The 17,907-nt window shown below is 40.1% G+C and overlaps 1 protein-coding gene across 18 annotated transcripts in view; it reads left to right on the forward strand.

Annotated features, from left to right (window-relative positions):
* ARPP21 (cAMP regulated phosphoprotein 21) overlaps positions 1-17,907 on the forward strand; it is a 200,659-nt gene that overhangs the window by 145,428 nt on the left and 37,324 nt on the right. For 12 of the 18 annotated variants that reach the window (XM_082044176.1, XM_082044193.1, XM_082044181.1 and 9 more), the window contains 4 exons: positions 3,995-4,179; positions 5,763-5,867; positions 8,303-8,566; positions 15,961-16,087. In XM_082044176.1, the coding sequence (XP_081900302.1) occupies positions 3,995-4,179; positions 5,763-5,867; positions 8,303-8,566; positions 15,961-16,087 (681 nt within the window). The remainder of the gene's footprint in view (positions 1-3,994; positions 4,180-5,762; positions 5,868-8,302; positions 8,567-15,960; positions 16,088-17,907) is intronic. The other 6 variants (XM_082044177.1, XM_082044178.1, XM_082044183.1 and 3 more) reach the window with 2 other exon arrangements.

A 17,907-nucleotide genomic window follows, 5' to 3' on the forward strand; every position in this document is an offset into this window, starting at 1 on the left:
AGAAGAACTTCAAAAGGCTTAGAGGCTGCATTTGAGTTAGCACTTCAGAGTTAATTTCTTTATGTGATTAGCAATTGTATTTAAATACAATATTTAAAATTTTTCTGATAAGAGAAAGTCGTAATCTCTTCAATTCCGCATCGTGGCCCTGGTAGTTATCAGCACTGCTGCACTTGAATGAGGCATTCACAGTCACCCAAGGACTGTGGACACTTCAGAAGCCACTCAGCTTGACCTTGAGAGCTTGCTGAAAATTTAAGGCAATTTGTTTCCTCCTTTGTCCAGATGAAGTCTGGATAATGTTACACTATTGCTCCCCATGGTGTTGTACTGACAACATTAAAAAGGTTGTGGGAGGTTGAGAGTGTGATGCCTCTGCAGTGATTTAGACTATTTCAGTGACCACGACTAGCTGTGCTGTCAACCTTAGCTGAGTTATGCTGGGTTTAAAATAACAAAGCCTACAGTGCGATGTATTTTCCATTATACTGGGACCTGAGAGTTGAAATCCAAAATACTTTTTCAAAGTCCTTAGTAGAGCATTCAGGAGCTTTTTATTTGGGTATTTTTATTTATAACCAACATTTTACTTATATTATACCCCGTGTTCCAATATTTTGATGCAAATGCTTAAAACTTATTTGTCAGTCCACTACTAAAAATACTTTTTAGTCAGAATGCGGTGAAGAAAAAATGGAAGTTGAAGTGTCTAAGAAAAACACGGCCTTGACAAACTATTAAAACTAGTTTTCCACAGACATTTAGAGATAGTAGTATCTTGGGGTGATCAATATGTATCAGCATATATAACATCAGGGAGGGTTCTTGTTTGGTTAGACTCAGATGTGGTAAGTTCTTCCCAGAGAGATTACATAGAAAAGCACATGTTTGTGCAAGTTACTAAAGCCTTTACTGTTTATGTGTACTTTTTTTTTCAAGCTATTACGTTATGGACACCAGTACGTAATACTGTCAGCATAAATGGAGATTTTAGTAATTTCTTAAAATTACTCAGAGGAGAGGATTAATTTACTCATTTATTTTTGTTCTGGTAGTTAACAGTGCTGTCTGTAACACTGGTATTTCTCGTTCAATACAGAAGGCCACATGTTGTGTGCTATGTGGTCCATTCCCATACAGAAGTCAGCAGGCCTAGGGAGAAGTCCATCTATAATTCAGGTGATAGGACTGAGAACAACAACTGAAAGGAACCGCTGCTGCTTCAGGCCCACAAACAGCTGAGAGGTTGTGCTTGTTCCTGACCATGGCAAGGGCACAGGCTACAGCTCACCATACTTATAAACCAGAGGAACTCTTTAGGAGGAACATCTCCTACAACTGCTTTGTCTATTTAGCAATTTGCAGCAGATAGCTCATATTTTTCCCCAGGAGTCTGTCTGCCACAGGTATGATCCCTTTCAGTACTGTCACTAGACCAGAGTACCTCATCTTCCCTCCTGGTGTGCCTCATTGTCTGCAGAGGCATAATCAAAAGCTCCTTGTATGTCAGTATGTTTAGCATTCAGGAAGTAAGTGCTTTTGTGTACATAAAATTTTACGTTTCTTTAAAACCACATGTTTTGTTTCTGTAGTTCCCTTGTAAATACACACATAATAAAGAAAATGGAGGGAGCAGACTCTTCTTGTCTCAGACTTACAGCTTCACACTGCTACCTGTGCCAGAAGTCAGGCTATACTGTAGCATCCACTGCGTTTTTAACATGCAGCAAAATACATGCTGCAAATTTGTCACTCTTTGAGCTCAGAATCTTTGCATCTTATTAGAGTAATGTTACAAAAGAAGCTCCATAGGGAGGAGACTGAGATTGCTGGATGCTGTCATCAGCTATCAAAGTGATGGATGCTGTCAGAAATATAGATGAAGAGAAGACAGTTTAAAGAAAAAGAAAAAGGAGCTTTGTTTCCTCTAATGAATAGATTCTCTTTCCCTATGTAACACCATTCTTTAGCTCTTTCTTTTCCTCTTGCAGAGAGACTACTTCCAATCATTTTTTGATCGTAACACCGTGTGCTTTAAAGATCTTTGCTTCCTTTCACGTGACATAGTCACCGACTGTGCAAGCCTCTAATGACATCCACAGATGCTGTCAGTATCTCCCTGCTCTGATTATACCTCTCAACTCCTTCTCAGGTGTTGGCAATCCACACTTTCTTTTCCATATCCACAGTTTCCTTTATTTCTTCTCCTTCACCAGATAGAGAATCTTCTTGCTTGCTTTGGGAAAGCACCATTTATGTGGCTGTGCTGTTTTACTCTACATTTCACCCGCTTTACCAGTCTGTTTTACCCTTTAAAGGATTCCTCTTGACAAGTTCTTTGACTTAACCTCTTTGACAGTGTAAGAGCATTTATGTTTCATTCTTACTCCTTTAAATGACATCGCAATTTTTGCCCTTCTATCAAGGCCACAGTTCACAATTTACAAATGTCTTCCCTGTTACCATCTGATCTCTCCTTTTCATTTCTTATTTCAAGGTTTCTTTATGAAAGGTCTTTATTTTCCAGCATTGCTGGACCTTTTCTCTTTCAGTCCTGTCACCCGCTGAGCCACAGGACTTGCTCTTTACAGCTTCCCTTGAGTGTCTGGCGTGGGCTTCGGGACCCTGTTATCCCACTCACTCAGTCCGATTTCCCCAGTCTCCTAAAGGACTTCTGGAGCCTGAGACCCCCAGATCTTGGGAGTCTATAATGTTGTCACCTGGTGCGTTCATAGCAAGAAGCAGGAAATTGGGCAGTGGACAGAACTGCCCCATGCTTCTCTTCCACCCATTCTAATCATGACCTTTCTCACTGGGAGTGTGAGACGAGTCCAGTATAATATAGCAACCTCATCCAGAAAGCCTTCATGCTTTAGAGAGAGAAGGTGAGGTTTATTTATATGGTGTTCCTCATACATTTCTGACCATGATAGTTATGAGGAAAGAACTGAAAGGATGAGTAGATAGAACAGGTAGAGAAACTCGTGGTATACAAATTAGAAGTTAATTGTTTCACTATTGCTCTCAGTCACTAAATTCCTCCAGGTCTCCTATCTCAGATATTCAGACTTCAGTTACCTACTTTAAATGTTATCACTTCGTTGCTAAAGTTACTTTTTTTTTTTTCCTCGTGGAAATATCTGTAATTATTTTGATTTATGAATTTATGATGGAAGTGAAAAGAAAACCGAGGTCATGGAAAACATTTTCCCTAAAGAGAAATACCATTTCTTTTTTCATTGTAAGACAATGAGTTGGGTAAGCTTTTTAAAAAAAAACAAAAAACAAACATTACTTTTGCAAGGTTGCTTCCCCCAGCTAAAATATCTGAAGCAAAAATAATTCAGCAACTTAGTAGAACATTGGACAGAATTTGTCCCATATATAAGAGATTTTCAAAGACATCTTGTTTCTTCCTTGATAACTTTCAGTACTGCCTTCTCTAATTACATAGGCTACAGGTCTCAAAAGGACAGCACTATGTTATTAGAATGTGTAAATAAATTAGTAACAAGGTGAGTGAGTTTGTTTGTTTTCTTCCCTTCCATGCAAACCACAGTGTGTCACGAGTAATTGTGTACATTTGACTGCTGTTGTGTAGTGGTAAAATATGCATGAATGTTCTCTACCTCTGGTGTTTGCTCCAGAGTTCAATTTTAATATTAATTGATTCATCATGGAATGACTTAAATGTAACCATAACACTTGAATAATCTTATAGCCATGGTAACCTTCCACGCATTCCTTGGAAGGCCATACTGCCAAACCAAATATCTACTGTCTGCCTTGCCTGCAAAAAAAGAAAAAAAAAAAAAAAAATATATATATATATATATATATATATATGTATAGATGGTGGAGACTGTAATGAGGCATTGAGAGTGACAAGCATTTGACTATTGTAGCAGGTCAGCTAAAGAGCAATCATTTAAAGCAAGGCTGTATTATTTCATACAGAAAACAGTGCGTTCTTAAAAGTGTTCAGCAAAGGCAGAGTGTTTTGTTTCAGGTCAACCGTTTGTAAATCCTGATGGGACTCCGGCAATATACAATCCTCCCAGTGGCCAGCAGACGATGAGGAGCCAGATGGTGGGACAGTCTCAGCAGCAGCCTTCATCCCAGCAGCCTCAGCAGGTTCAACAGCCACAGCAGCAAATGGCAAGTCACCTTGTCACACAGGTAGGTGTGGTGGCCATTGGAAAAAGAGAAGAAGCTCTCAGAGGGTACAAAGGTTGACCTAAAGGGTGGGAGGGAAGGACACAGCTAGGCAAAATATCAAGATGTTCTTTTCTTTTGAAACAAATGAGGCCCATGAACTGTATTTTCAACGTGGATGACACAGATGGGGAAGGAAGATTCCTTTTTCAGTTCCAGCTAAATGATTATTTCATTTTGAGAAGGGCTGTTAAATGAGTTGCTGTATGTCTACATAAATTTATTTTGCAAAAATCACCCGTAAGTGAAAACTGAAGCACTCATGCTCAAAGTATTGCAGTCTGTAATTCTCTGTCCAAAGAGCTGAGGACCTTTTCTTGTCCCTTTAGACAGCAGTGGGGTTAAATGAAAGAATCAAGTACAATACAGGGCTCTACGAACTCTTCCGTGTCTGGTTATATCAAGCCTCAGCTGTGGATAGCCTGCTTTCTAAGCACCCCTGCCCCAGACCTTTGGTCTTCTGCCTGCGCCCCATGTTCTGGCTGTGACCCCGCTCTGAGCGAGAAGCTCTGGAGCTGCAGCAGGAGAGGGAAGGGCAGAGCAGCGTAGTTTGGGCACGGTGCCACTGTACGTCGGCTCTTTGGCCCCTGGCCTGGCCGTGGCTTGTGGCCAGATGCGGCTGAACATGGGCAGCAGGGTTTGGGTCTGGTTCAAACTTTTGTGGATTGTGAGCTTGCTCTCTCAGAGCAGAGCAGGTAGAGGAAACTACTCAAGCAAGGATCGTACGTGCTGCTTAGTCGCAGAGCAGCCAAGACATGCTATGGCTCTTGTGTGGCTTTATAATTTGGCACGGTTTCATCCCAGGCTACCCAGAAATAAAATGTTTAAATTCAGTGAAGTTGCTTTGATTTTACTGGGACTTAAGTGTGCTTCTTATTTCTGATTTGGTCTTAGCAGTTTTAGAAGATAGAGGTAGTACCAAACCTGTGTAAGACTCAAGTTAAATGAGAGGTTAAAATGAAAGGAGTAGTGAAACTAGCTAATCCAAGGTAATAGCGCAGTGGAAAAATTATTCTTTCACTTAGATAAACATCTGTTCCAAGCTGACAGGCCTGTCTCTGTTGGTTATTCACAACCTGTTCTGTGTCATTTTTTTTAGCTATTGTGTTCTGCCAAAGCAGCTTTAAAATCATTATTCCTTTGCCTATGACACACTCGGAGTTAAATCAATCATTATCAGCAAAATTCAAATATACACTTACGCTGTGCTGTTCTTCCATTTTATCTCTGTAAATTAAATGTAGAATCATAATTTGGCTTTGCCTCACATCTGTAAAAAGAAGGTGTAGCTGTGGTTTTATTTAATCAAACAGCCATCAAATATATGAAAATAGGCAGAAAAAATCTGTAATAAGGAATTGTTTAGTATAAGACTAAAATGAAGACTAAAATCGCAGTACTTGACCTCTTGTATTTGGGCTGTCAATGACTCACCTGCATTTTCAGAGCTGTTTGTGATCTTTGTTCTCAGTAATGGAGGTGGTTGTTGTTGTTATCTATCTCTAAGTAGGTTGTATTTATCATCTTTCACTGTGTTTATTTTGCAGCCTGTTCAGGCAATGCAGCCATCTTCTCAGTCAGTCCAGTATCCAGCAGTTTCTTATCCTCCCCAGCATCTCCTGCCAGTCTCTCCAACGCAGCAGTTTTCTGTGGTACTAATTTTTGTTTGTTTGTTTGTTTTCTTGAGGTTGTGTGTGTGAGCATGAGTATGCCCAAGGAGAACCTCTGGGGAGCACTGTGATTGGTGTCCCATATGAGACCCTCATCTAAATCCCTCTTTGTCTTAACACTTTTGGTACTAACAAGCATTTTGTAAGAGCGTCCCTATTGACTCTGGTTAACTAGATAATCTGGAGGATAATGTTAGGAGCAAGGCACTTTACCTGGTTAGCAGAGCCTCCAGAAAAATGTTTTGTTGTGCCTGCGATAGGAGCTTATGTCTCCCCACTTTATGTCGAGGGAGCTTAAATTGCTAGCTTGAGCATTTGAGATTTGGGTTATCTCCTTTTATATCCTCAAGGACCAGAGAAGAGACCTCTGGAAATCATTATTTTTTTATTTTACATTGTTTTATTAGTATACTAAATCCACTGCCTGGATTTATTCCTTGATGATACCAGCGCACTTGGAAAACAGAGTAGTGGTGAACCAGCTGCAGAAGGTGTGGTACGCCATTCATCATGACAAAGCACCGATGGACATGTATAATAAAAATAAATAGAGTACTCTTTGGGAGTCTGAATCTGGGTTGGTGCTTACAGAGCTAGGATTATACTGTTGTAAAATTAAGCTGACATTTTAAGAGGCACTACAAGTTGTTTTTTCTGTTATTTTTTTCTCTTGCTCTGGTAGTCTTGTTTATTACTGATTTTTTTTGTTTTTTTTTCCCAAGGTAGAGATGTCGTGTAGTTATAGTAAGAAATGGAAACAAAGCTGAATGGATCCTTGCAGCTAGAATAATGTTCTTAATGCCTGGTAGATGAGCGGTACCATTTAAAGGACAATAAAAAAATGTTCCTTGCTGAACAGAAATTGTGTATCTCAGGGCTAATTATCTTCAAAAGTGTCTTGTAGGCATCTCAGGTTGTTCTAAGTGATAGTCATAAGAAAGCTGGTATTTTTAGTGGCTAATTTAATAATGGAACTTCACCTGAATTAATGTCTTCAATGTACATTACATTATATACACAATGTCAAGATTACAGGGTTTTAAAGCTCTTGGTCTCTGTTGTGCAAATCCAGAGACATTCCAGGCTCAGTGAAGTTTCTTGTAGAATCTCTTTGCAGTTATTTGCTATCCAGGTAATGAGCATCCTAGCTTTTTAAATAAACAACTTATGTGCGTGATGTAGGATGATGATAAATTTAAAAGCATTATTTCTTATACCACCTGAAGGTGTGCCAGGAGTGTTTAAAATTCTGGCCCATGGTATCTGCTTTCAGAGTGGTAGGGTGAGTCTCTGTGCAGTCTCTGGCAGCGCTTCCCATAAACAAACTTTTTTCTCTGTTTTGAAGTTTTCTGCCAATAAATACATTGTGCAGGGTGATTTGGGAGCATGAACACCACAGGGATGCGAACAAAATCGAAGAGGCTCTTTTTTAAAAAATTACATGGATGTTCTAAGTGGAAAGCATTTTCATAGTGCTTATTCCCTATCTTTGAGGGGGTATCGGGAGGGGACCGTAATCTGCATATTATCACACAGTGGAGTTCTGTGCTGGATTTATTGCTATATAGTGTATGTTTTAATTGTGAGTATTTAAAAATCACATAATGTGGACACAAACAAAAATGCACAGAATCACATTTGTAAGTCTTTGACCTTCACAGAATATACTTGAGAGCATTGATTAGCAATGGATCTTTTTGTGAGACTGAACAGATACTGTTTAGAATCCTTGTATCATTACCAGCATGTAATGAGACTTAGGTCCATTGACTTTATTTGGTACGTTCATCCTACCATAGATTTATTTTTTTTTCCCCTTCCAGTCAAATAAAGTACTTTTTTCTTTCAAACTCTGAATAAAAATCCTTGAAATAGCAACCGAAGGCTTAGCTTTTTTTACTTTCTCTATGTTTACAACCTTGGATTTTCAAAACAGTCCAAAAAGGAAAAGGTCTCCACCTGAATCCTACTGAATTCCTCTTGGGATCCTTGTGAAACACAGGTGAAATTAGCAGCATGTGTTTGGCTGAGGAATTCTGTGTTTGTGGGAAGAGGTATTCATAGTACTATTTTCATGCCCTTTGTGTTTAAAATGTCTTCTTTTGAACACTGTAAAAGTTCACTTGTCATTTTAGAATAAAAGTGGGGGGCAGAGTAAAAGCCAAAATAATGGGCTTCTGTGCTGAGCAATGCCATTCACCCTTCAATCTGGAAGTCTTTGTCATTTGGCATTTATAGTGATTTTCATTTTAGTCGCCTCCATTTTTGTAGATATCCATGCAAAGTTTGGAACATACTTGAGCTGAGCGATTCCTTCCCCCCCACGTGCTCTGTTTGAACCTGTTTTGTTTTGCTATTTTGCATGTCTACTGCAAACATCGCGTCTGCATCATTTCCTACTGCCTTTTACCCCGCAGCGAGATGACATGACAACACAATTTAACCAGATGAGCTTAAGTCGTCAGTCATCAGGAGACAACTCCGAATCGCCTTCGGGTCCTGTCTACCCATCGCCTCTCCTGCAGCAGCCTGCCCAGCAGCCGGGTTATATTATGGCTTCCCCAAGCCAGCAGCTTCCCCCAGGAGGCTTTACGGGTTCAGGTCCACCAGTATCCCAACAAGTGCTGCAGCCTCCACCACCGCCCCAGGGCTTTGTGCAACAGCCACCACCACCTGCTCAGGTAGGCAAAACCTTGGCTGCCAGTTTGGCAGGGTGCCTGTGATGACATCAGAAAGAAAATATTAAAACATAAATCTAGATTTTAGATTTTTATTTTTTTTTCCCTCCCCGATAAAAGCTTAGCAGATTTTTAGGCAGCAGGAAACTTGCAAAGACTCTGTCGTTTCTGGGGTTTCAGCAATTCCTTTTCTATCCTCAAACCATTTTCTGAACATATGTTCGTACTCCAGGACACATCTGCACATGAATATGAAGGAAGAGGGTGAGTAAATACCCGTCGTCCTTTTTCCCTATGTTATATACCAAAAGAGCAACATGCACATCAGCCCAGGTAGTCGTTAATCATATTTAATTGACTCGAACATGTGAGGTGTCACAGATCAGTAATTTTAACTCTCTTCCTGAAGACTGATTATGTTTTACTGTTCACTACCAAACATCTCTACTTGTCTCCTGGGTACCTTTACAGAATATTGAAAGTGATTACTGTCAAGAAGTAAAATGCACAGATGACCTTCTGGCCCATTTTCAAGGCATGCACTTTAAAAAGCCAAATTTCTTTATCCAATTATAGATAACTTTATTTAAACTCTACTTTAAAATGGTATTAATAGTATTTCTTCTGTTTTCATTTTTAGGCAGCAGGAAGAAAATATATAAAACATAAAGTAAAAAAACTTCACCACTTCTTTTAATGTAAAAGTAGGGTAAACTGTATTGATTTTTTTTGTTCGCCACTTCTTACTGAAGAACTCTGATTGTGTTTGTTAATGGGATTCTGTGTTGACACAGTAATGACGAATTTATACTGTTACAATATTTTAAGTGGGCTAGAGATCTAGTTAATTAGTTCACTAATTAACAATAGAAGAAATCTGGATGCTACTGGATGCTCACATCCCATAGAGGACTGCGACATCCATTTTCTATAAGAAATTCTGCAGCGCTCTTTCAGAGAGAAGGCTTGCAAAAAAATAGTTTTTAAGGAGCTAAAATTCAGTATGATGTGATTGTAATAAAATATTGCTAGGAAAAGATTTCTCTGTTTGCCCAATGTAGCACTTTAAAAAAAAGAAAGTGAGGAAAAAATGACATGAAGAGCAGAATCAGAATCCCCTGATTAAATCCATCTTCCCATTTAGACCGTGTCTCCGAAGTGAGTAAGTAGAGGCTGTCCAGGCTTCACTCCCTGTGCACAACCCCCTAGTGCCCTCAGTGTTTTCTGGCATCACTTAATCAAACCTCAAGACCAAGACACTTCTAGTGAACCAGATAAACGCAAGCACCTCCGTTTTACAAGCTGTCACTGCAGCAGGCGAAGCGACGTGGTTCCCGGCCCTGTGGGCTGGGGTTTGCTGCGGGAGCGAAGGGGCCTGCAGCACCCTGGCATAGCATTACTTTGTGAAACTGTTTTCACTCATTAATACTTACTCTGGTGCTACTGCAGGGACAGATTAACTCCTTCAGAGGACAAGTGAGGAGAAGGAGCCTTTTCATGTATAGACTGCTGTTGAGCCAGTACAGTACTGATGTGTCTAATGGCATCATGTGTCTGTCCATACCTCAAATACAGCATGTATGGGCACTTTCCTCCTACACTGTAACAAAGTGGAAAGTTATTGAGGGCAGAAAAATACCTCTCGGGTTTGCAGCAACTTCTGTTATTTTGCTGGGGAATGGTTTGTCTTCAGAGGGTGTAGAAAGGTGAGAAATTTAGTGCTGTCAGCTTCTTCTGCATCTGCTGCACCACACACACCGTTCACCTCCAGCTTGTCACTATTCCAATAGAATCCTTGTCTCATCCAGATACCTGTATGGAAGAGGGTGCAGGAGGGGTCAGTCCCTGCTGCCTGTGTGGCTGGACTGTGAAAGTGCAGTGGTCTTGATCTGCTGGAAGGGTGAGGGGGCAGGAGCTTTCGGCATCCGTGTACGCGAATGAGAACTTCTGATCAACGTTTCAAGTTTCGATTCATTCTCTTCAGCCCTAAAATGAGTCATGGTGGTTTGGGTACTACTTGTAGCATGTGCAGCAAATAGGGGATCCCTCTTATCAAAAGATGAGCGAAGCCTTGGGCAATAGTAGTTCCTCTGCCCTATTAACAGTTCAGCTTTCTGCACAGGGCAGCTAGACCCCAACTCTGTGTCTTGCCCATGGCAAAACTTCACTCTGGCACTGTCAGCCATCTCAATCACCTGTTACTCTTTTGGGCTTAAATGCAATAGTAAAGCAGATGCCAAAGCCAAGGCAGGCTTAAAAAAAAGGGGGGAGGCAATAAAAATGGTAGAGCATGTAGAACATTTTGTGATGCATTAATCAGTGCAATGCAATCAGTGCTCTAGTAGGTTGGCTGTCATGCCCTGTATGCCGTTGGAAAATAGCATTGGGAACTTGGGTGGAGGTCCTGTGAGTATGATCATTTCCTTTGGGAGCTGAAAGGACAAGAAAGAAATGCCCTCCAAGCCTACAAACCCAGTGGTACTTTATTTAAATTATTAGCTTTTGTATTAAAGTTCAATTAAATGTTGCTCTACAGCTGTTCTCCAAGATTCTCTCTCCCAGCCTGTATCACAGCAGAAGCAGATTGAGTTTGAAATGTCATGTGGCAAGAGGACTCCTTGCCTTTCTTTTGCTGCTTCTTTCATCACAGCTGTTCCCCAGATAGACAGCAGAGTTGTGGTTTAATAACCTGAAAATAATGATCTATCTTCATTCATCCAGTTGAGGAAACACAAAACCCAAAACAAAACACCAAAAACCAACCATTACTCTGGTTTTACTGAAAGGAACTTTTAGCAGCAAATTCCTGTTTGCTTTCTGTATCACAAATAGCAAACATACATATTTACTTTCTTTATTTTCTTCTATTTTCCGTTTTCTTCTCTTTCTGATGGTTCTTCTGTAGCACTTTTGGGCCCAGACTCTCCAACAAGGGTCCACATTTGGTTTTTGCAGGACTCTCTCATTGGTGCTTGTCATTGCTCTGCCTCTGCGAGTGAAGAAATGGGAAAACTGTGAGTACTATGCCAGTGGGAAAGCATACACTCCTTTTAAAGTTCTTTTCACCTCTGACTCATTGGCAAAATGATGTCCACAAATGAGGTGGCATGAATTCTTGGAGAGTCTGGGAGAGGTAATACACATGTTGAGGGATTTTTTTCACCTGAATTAATTTTGTGTCATCATTTTAACTATCTCTTTGCAAAAGCCCCCTCCTGTAGAGTGCATAACTACCATAAGACAAAATATTTATTCATAGCATGTCTCCTCTAGAAAACTTGTTATGAAAAAGACTGGGGAGTCATTGCAAGTGACAGGGTCTTTCCTTGATGATCTCAGAAGATGACATTGAAGGACAGGCCTTTAGCTGTGCACAGGCTGTTATTTTTTTGTTACTGTTATTGTAATTATTGTGGAGGATTGGGGGTAGGGGAGGGGAAGAGAAAAATCCTTGAAGAATGACTGATCCCAGTCAGGTACTGGGAAGAAACAGTATCTCCATGTGTCCTTACATCACTGTGGTGTTTGTTGCCTTCATTCCCATTCATGCATCTGTAGCTGCCATTAGCAATAGCAATCACTAATCAACTGGATGAAGCTGTTCATCCAAACCCAACTCATTGTCAGTGATGTCAAGAGAAGGTGGGATACCTGTCTGATGGCAGAATCAAGCTGTGAGTCAGTAGAGAGATAGGTTAGGAAAGCAATGTCAGTCTGAAAGTTGTGTGTAATCCTCTTCCATGAGGAAATAACCAACATATCTGTGGACTCAAGGGATGCTGTTAGAGAGCAGTCTAAGGGAGACCCAGCCTGGTAATGGGTTATGAATTGTAGGTGGGCAGAATAAAGCAGAAAGCTGATGCTGTATTAAGCCTCTGCCCGTCATCTAGAGACAAAGCACATCAGAAAAAGGAAAAAGTAATCCCTGTTTGTGCCATTTCATGAGTGTCTCTGAAGTGATGTGCCCAGTTCTGTTACAGTGTTAGTTAAATAAAGAAAATGCTATGTATGAGAGGAAAAATACAGATGTGTTGGAATGGTCAGCCTACAAATTAGGTGAGTATTCACCTTCAAAATAAGAATATCCATGGAGGTATGGACCATCTGTGAACTATTTTCATGGTATTTATTAAAGAGGAGGATTTTTCACAGTGTCAAGGGTTATGATCAAGAAGCAATGCTTTTAGACTAAAGAAGGCAGAATTTATTTAGGTTGTGGTCTCAGAAGCATATTTAAAAAAATTCAGGGGTGTTGGTTGGTTGGTTGGTTGGTTGTTTTTTGTTGTTGAATAACCATGTAGCTGTGTTGGCATGCTTGTTAGCATAGTGGAAACCTCCTGGTTCTGTGAATGAAATGTGTTAAACAAGCAGAAGGTCTAAGGTGAGATGGTTCGTTCACACAGGAAAGCAATTCAAATATAATTTGACATGTCAGTCAGCTGCTCAGCTGCTACAGAAATGTAATGTTTTTTTGTTGAGAAGCACATAAACAGAGGTGTTAGTAACACTGATGTAATGAGAAACTAAAAAATTCAAGAGGGTCAGAGTAGACAGTGTAAGTGATACTTGTTATCTCTGATCCTTCTAATTCCACTCTTCAGTAAAGTAATATCAGAAAAGATAAATAATGTTTCAACTATTGGCATAGAGATGTACTCAATACACATGAAAATAGATCCTTCCAGACCCTTAAACCACCAAACACCCAAAATTTCTGTGTGCATATTTTAGACCAAGCCCTTCTTTTGATGTCTAATATCTTAAAAAAGCAAACAAAACAAAACCACAAAAAACCCCAAACCAAACAAAAACCACAAAACAACACAAAAAACAACCAACCAACCAAACAGCCTCCCCCCCAAAAAATCCACAAAAAAACAACCAATGAACTAGAAAAAAAACCCACATCTCTTCTTTGCAAGTCTTGTATGCATGATTACTAGCAAATTCATCCATTAATCTTTCTAAATGAAATTATTTTCTTACCCAAACTCCTATTACTAAGATTTTTCAGCCTGGTAGATTGCAGTGTGATAAGCTTCTAAACGGAGTATATGATAAATATATTGCAATGAATTGAGAAAATGAGAGAAAGGGAGAAAATCCTTTGACTAACTGGTATATTATCTGTGTGATAAAAATAAATGTTTCCAAATTACTCTGCATGCTTCAGTGTATGTATATATATTTTTGTTAAGCATGTTTAACTATGAATCTCCTTTCAAAACCTATACTCTTTAGGCTGTGTTTTAAAGTTAAAACCTACAGATTCTTTCCACAAGAGATAATTTGCATTGTTCTCATATGGTCCTATATTTTCAAATATCCAGGGGCTTGTCTGTGCCTGGAGAATGACGAAGTTGAGGATAAATCAAATAAATTAAGCTGCAGCCAGGAGAAGTGAGAGTATTTCCAGAGGGGTTTAATATTCTTTAAATTTGTAGAACATGATAATAGAAAATGAAGAATATTTGAGAGGATGTCTACTCTGTTCCCCAGCTTTGACTTGATGTAGGCTGAGTCTTCTCACTGCTTTCAGATCTCTTACTTGAGAGGTTTCCACAAGATGTGTTAATCACACTGAACTTGCCCAATCCCTTAATACCTTGCTATGATGTTTAAAGAGTGACTTTTGCTCCTTAAATGTCTGGGTCAACTTTCCTATACCTTCTGGCTTTTCTTTGCAGAGAAACAAATTCATAATGATTTTATCAATTTTACAGAGGCATTTTTACTTTGGTTAGTTTAGTCTCTAATAGCCATTAGGTGTCACTTGGTATTGACTGGAGGGAGGTTAGTTTACAGCATTTTCCAGTCAAACATTATGTCTTTCTGGTATTCATTTGAATCTGGCTGATATTATCGGGGGGGGGGGGGGTACAGGGTGGGGAGAAGGGAAAAAAGTATTTCCATTGGTTCAAGAGCAAATGAATAGACCTTGGAAGAATAAATGGGTATTCAAGCTCAGGACTGATAGGTGATACTGACTAAGTTGGTCTGGTGGCTGAGTCCCATTTTGTTGATCCTGATACTTTTCCCACCACAGTCACCCATTCAGTAATCTTCTGCTTCCCAAATTAGCCATCCATACCCTCATCTCACCTATTCTTTTGTATCTATGCCTGTTCTCTTTCATCTGACATAATCTCTAGGAAAATTTCTGGTCTCTCTTCTGATGTCCTAGCAGTTTACAAAAGGATATAGTTACCTTTACTCTGTTAATGCTTTCTGGGTGATCAAGCTGAATGAGGCATTCCAGGAGCATTTTTTCCATGTGAATAAAAGTGGCAAAAACACTTCTTATTTTCATATTAAAAAACCAAAACAAAACAGCATTTGTCTTTGTGCATATGTCTGAGTAGGGTAAATGCTAGACAGAAAGTAAAAAAATATTGTGTGATTTATAAAGGAATGCTGACAGATGTTGCAGAAGTCATGAGAGAATCAACATTCTCCCAAGCCTGTGTCTTTCTGCATATGCTGCCAAACTCTGTCAGGTACCTACAGCATCCACTGCAGCTGAAAATGAAAAATTTTGAGTGCTTTGAACTTGCCACGGGTCAGTTGAAAACTGTTTCACTCAAATGTCTCAGTAACAGTGGTATAGCATGTGTGGGAAAAACCTTTAGTTCCAGTCACCCTCAAACTTCTATGTTCACCTCCGTGATAAGGTGATGTAGTACATATTGCTCTGTAATGACGATAAGAATAGAAAAAAGAAGCCTACCTGACAGATTTCTGACTCAGTGCCTACCCTCAGCTCCTGTAAGAAAACAACTACGATTGTTTTTTAAACTGTAATTGTATTCATACCAAGTATGAGAGAGGCTTTACAGTGAAATGTTCATGTAAGGAAGGAGGAAGCTGTTAAACAAAAGCGTGAATTTAATTGTTTCTTACAAGTGTTATGGGCACACACTCTCCGCCTTTCCCTCTATCTCACCTCTACATGTTTTTCTCCAGGCCATTCTTTGCTTAGAATTGACCGTTTTTTCCAGAGTTCACTTTATGGTTCGACATACTGCCTATACATATTACGTTGTTCTGGAAGATGGTGTTTTCAGCTGGTTTTCTGCAGCCATTTGATATTTTACTGTAATTTCTTTGGTCTATGTATGTAGCTTTTTATGCATCCTGTCCATTTTTGTCTCTTCTAATTGCAGTTCTTTTTCTTCTGTTTCTTAAAGTATCTGAGAAGAAATTTGGACACTGATAGCCCTTTTCCTAGCAAAGCTGAAAGCAAGCAGCAGTTCTTGAAGAGACATCCTGCAAACCTCTCCTCTTACTTTTACCACTAACATGCTTAACTTTAACTCATTCTCCTTCCAGTTCTGTTTTATTTTCTGAATCTTTGATCTTTAAAGTCCATAGTTAGCTGCTGTTCCCTTTCGTTGCAGATGCCAGTGTATTATTACCCATCTGGTCAGTACCCTACCTCAACAACTCAGCAGTACAGACCCATTGCCTCAGTTCAGTACAATGCACAGCGGAGTCAGCAGATCCCACAGACTGCACAGCAAGCAGGTATTTACGTCTGTTACTCATTTCTTCAGCTGCTCACAGTGCCCTTGCTGGTGAAACCTATTGATTGTGTTTTAATTTTGAGTTTGAACAGCAGAGGAGAAAGTTGGTCACTGTTCTGTTTGAAAACAGAGTGAAAATTACAAATTGATGAACCCTTTGCTTGTTGATATGGAACCATGGAAGAGCAGAGGTTGTGTTCTCCAGCACTGCTGTCCTGCGTGCAGTGCTGTGTCCTCAGTGTCAATGCTTCACATGATGGGGCACAGAGAAAGCCAGGAGGGAACTGGTGTGGGCGGTCACATTGCATGTTCAAGGCAACCCCTGCACTTTGTCCTTCATCATGGAAACTCCCCAAGCATTTTTAAGACTACACAGTGGACAGGTATGCAGGGGCTGGTTGTGCTCCACCACCTTCTGCTCTCCTTGAGCTCAAGGAGCAGCAAGGTGGTCCATGTGGTTGGTGCCTGTCAGGACCAGCTCCCCGCAGCGATGTGCAGCTGGAAGGGGGGCCGTTACACTGTAAGAGAGTGAGTAGCAGGTCTCACAGTGAACCGGTCTCTTTTCCTACTGTGTCTTGCCACTCCTGATGACACCAGAGTAAGAGGGATGTAGGCAGAGTTGGGATGGTGTGTGTTGAGGGAGGGCAGGGATTGTGCTTGTGAAAGGATCCTCGCATTTCAAGGGAATAAACAGCTCTGGGTTTGGAGGTGGGGTTTTTTTCTGTTTTTTTAAGTTGTTGATCATGTGTTTCTTTAGTGCACACCTCCAATCACAGGGTGTCTCAAACAGTAACTCCAAGGTGGGTGGGGGTATTGTCTCCCAATAGGGCTTGCAATTACAGACATGCCAGGTAGGACAAAGCATTCATCTTTCTGTCTGAGTTTGGCAGAAACCTTTCTGAATGGCAAAGCAGGTTCCCTGCAAAGACATTTTTGTGAAAGTCTTTTAAGATGCAAGTCAAGAGCCCAGACGTGAGACATGAACAAGACTTACGGGGTCATCCAGCCCGTCAACCTGTCTCTGTAATGCGACTGTTGGCAATTTTGTTCACGCTCTCAGGCGCTCAGGGAAACAAAGACATGGCAAACACAGCTATAACTGAGCAATTGATTACTTCTTTTTTTTTTTTAAAAAAAAAAAAAGCTGTTCTATGTTCTAATAAAATGAGTGTTGTTTTGGTCAGTGTCTTGGTGACTGTGTCTGCTTTCATAACTTTGTATTTAAACATTCCTGGGAGAGAAAGGGGTGAGATATTGCACAGAGATCATCAGTCTCTTCTGACTTCTCCTGCCTGACGGTCTGGTACTGTATTTATTGTCGTTATATAGTGGGTCTTTGAACTTAAGTGCAAATCAACTTAGATGACATTATCTGAGTCTACTGTATTGTTATAAAACCATATTTATCAGTTTAATGCTATATCCACAGCCTAGTGGAGATTATGGCAAATGAAGTGCATAAGAGATGGTCTGAAGCACTTGAGTGATGTTCTGGAGAAGATCCAGCTATTTGATCTTGAGGAAATCCTAGTTTTAAAAACATATTGTAGCACAGGAGTTGTTATGTTTGAGTACAGACAATGCAGAGATGCAGATGCTAATTTTGTTTCTGTGTTTACTACATCATTTTCCTTACATGTTTGGAAAACATGAGTCAAGGAATTTGTGTAAAATATTTAGCGCATCAGTCTTCTCCTGCAATTCGCTCTTCCAGCTGCCTGCTCAGTTGGAAACATTATTCTTCTCTCTTGTTTAAAAATGAAAACATTGTGACTATGGTTTAAACTCCCTGCTGTGGTGATGATTTTAAGCATTTAGCTG

This window comes from Streptopelia decaocto (assembly GCF_964273445.1).
Source record: "Streptopelia decaocto genome assembly, chromosome: 2".
Classification (NCBI taxonomy): Eukaryota; Metazoa; Chordata; class Aves; order Columbiformes; family Columbidae; genus Streptopelia; species Streptopelia decaocto.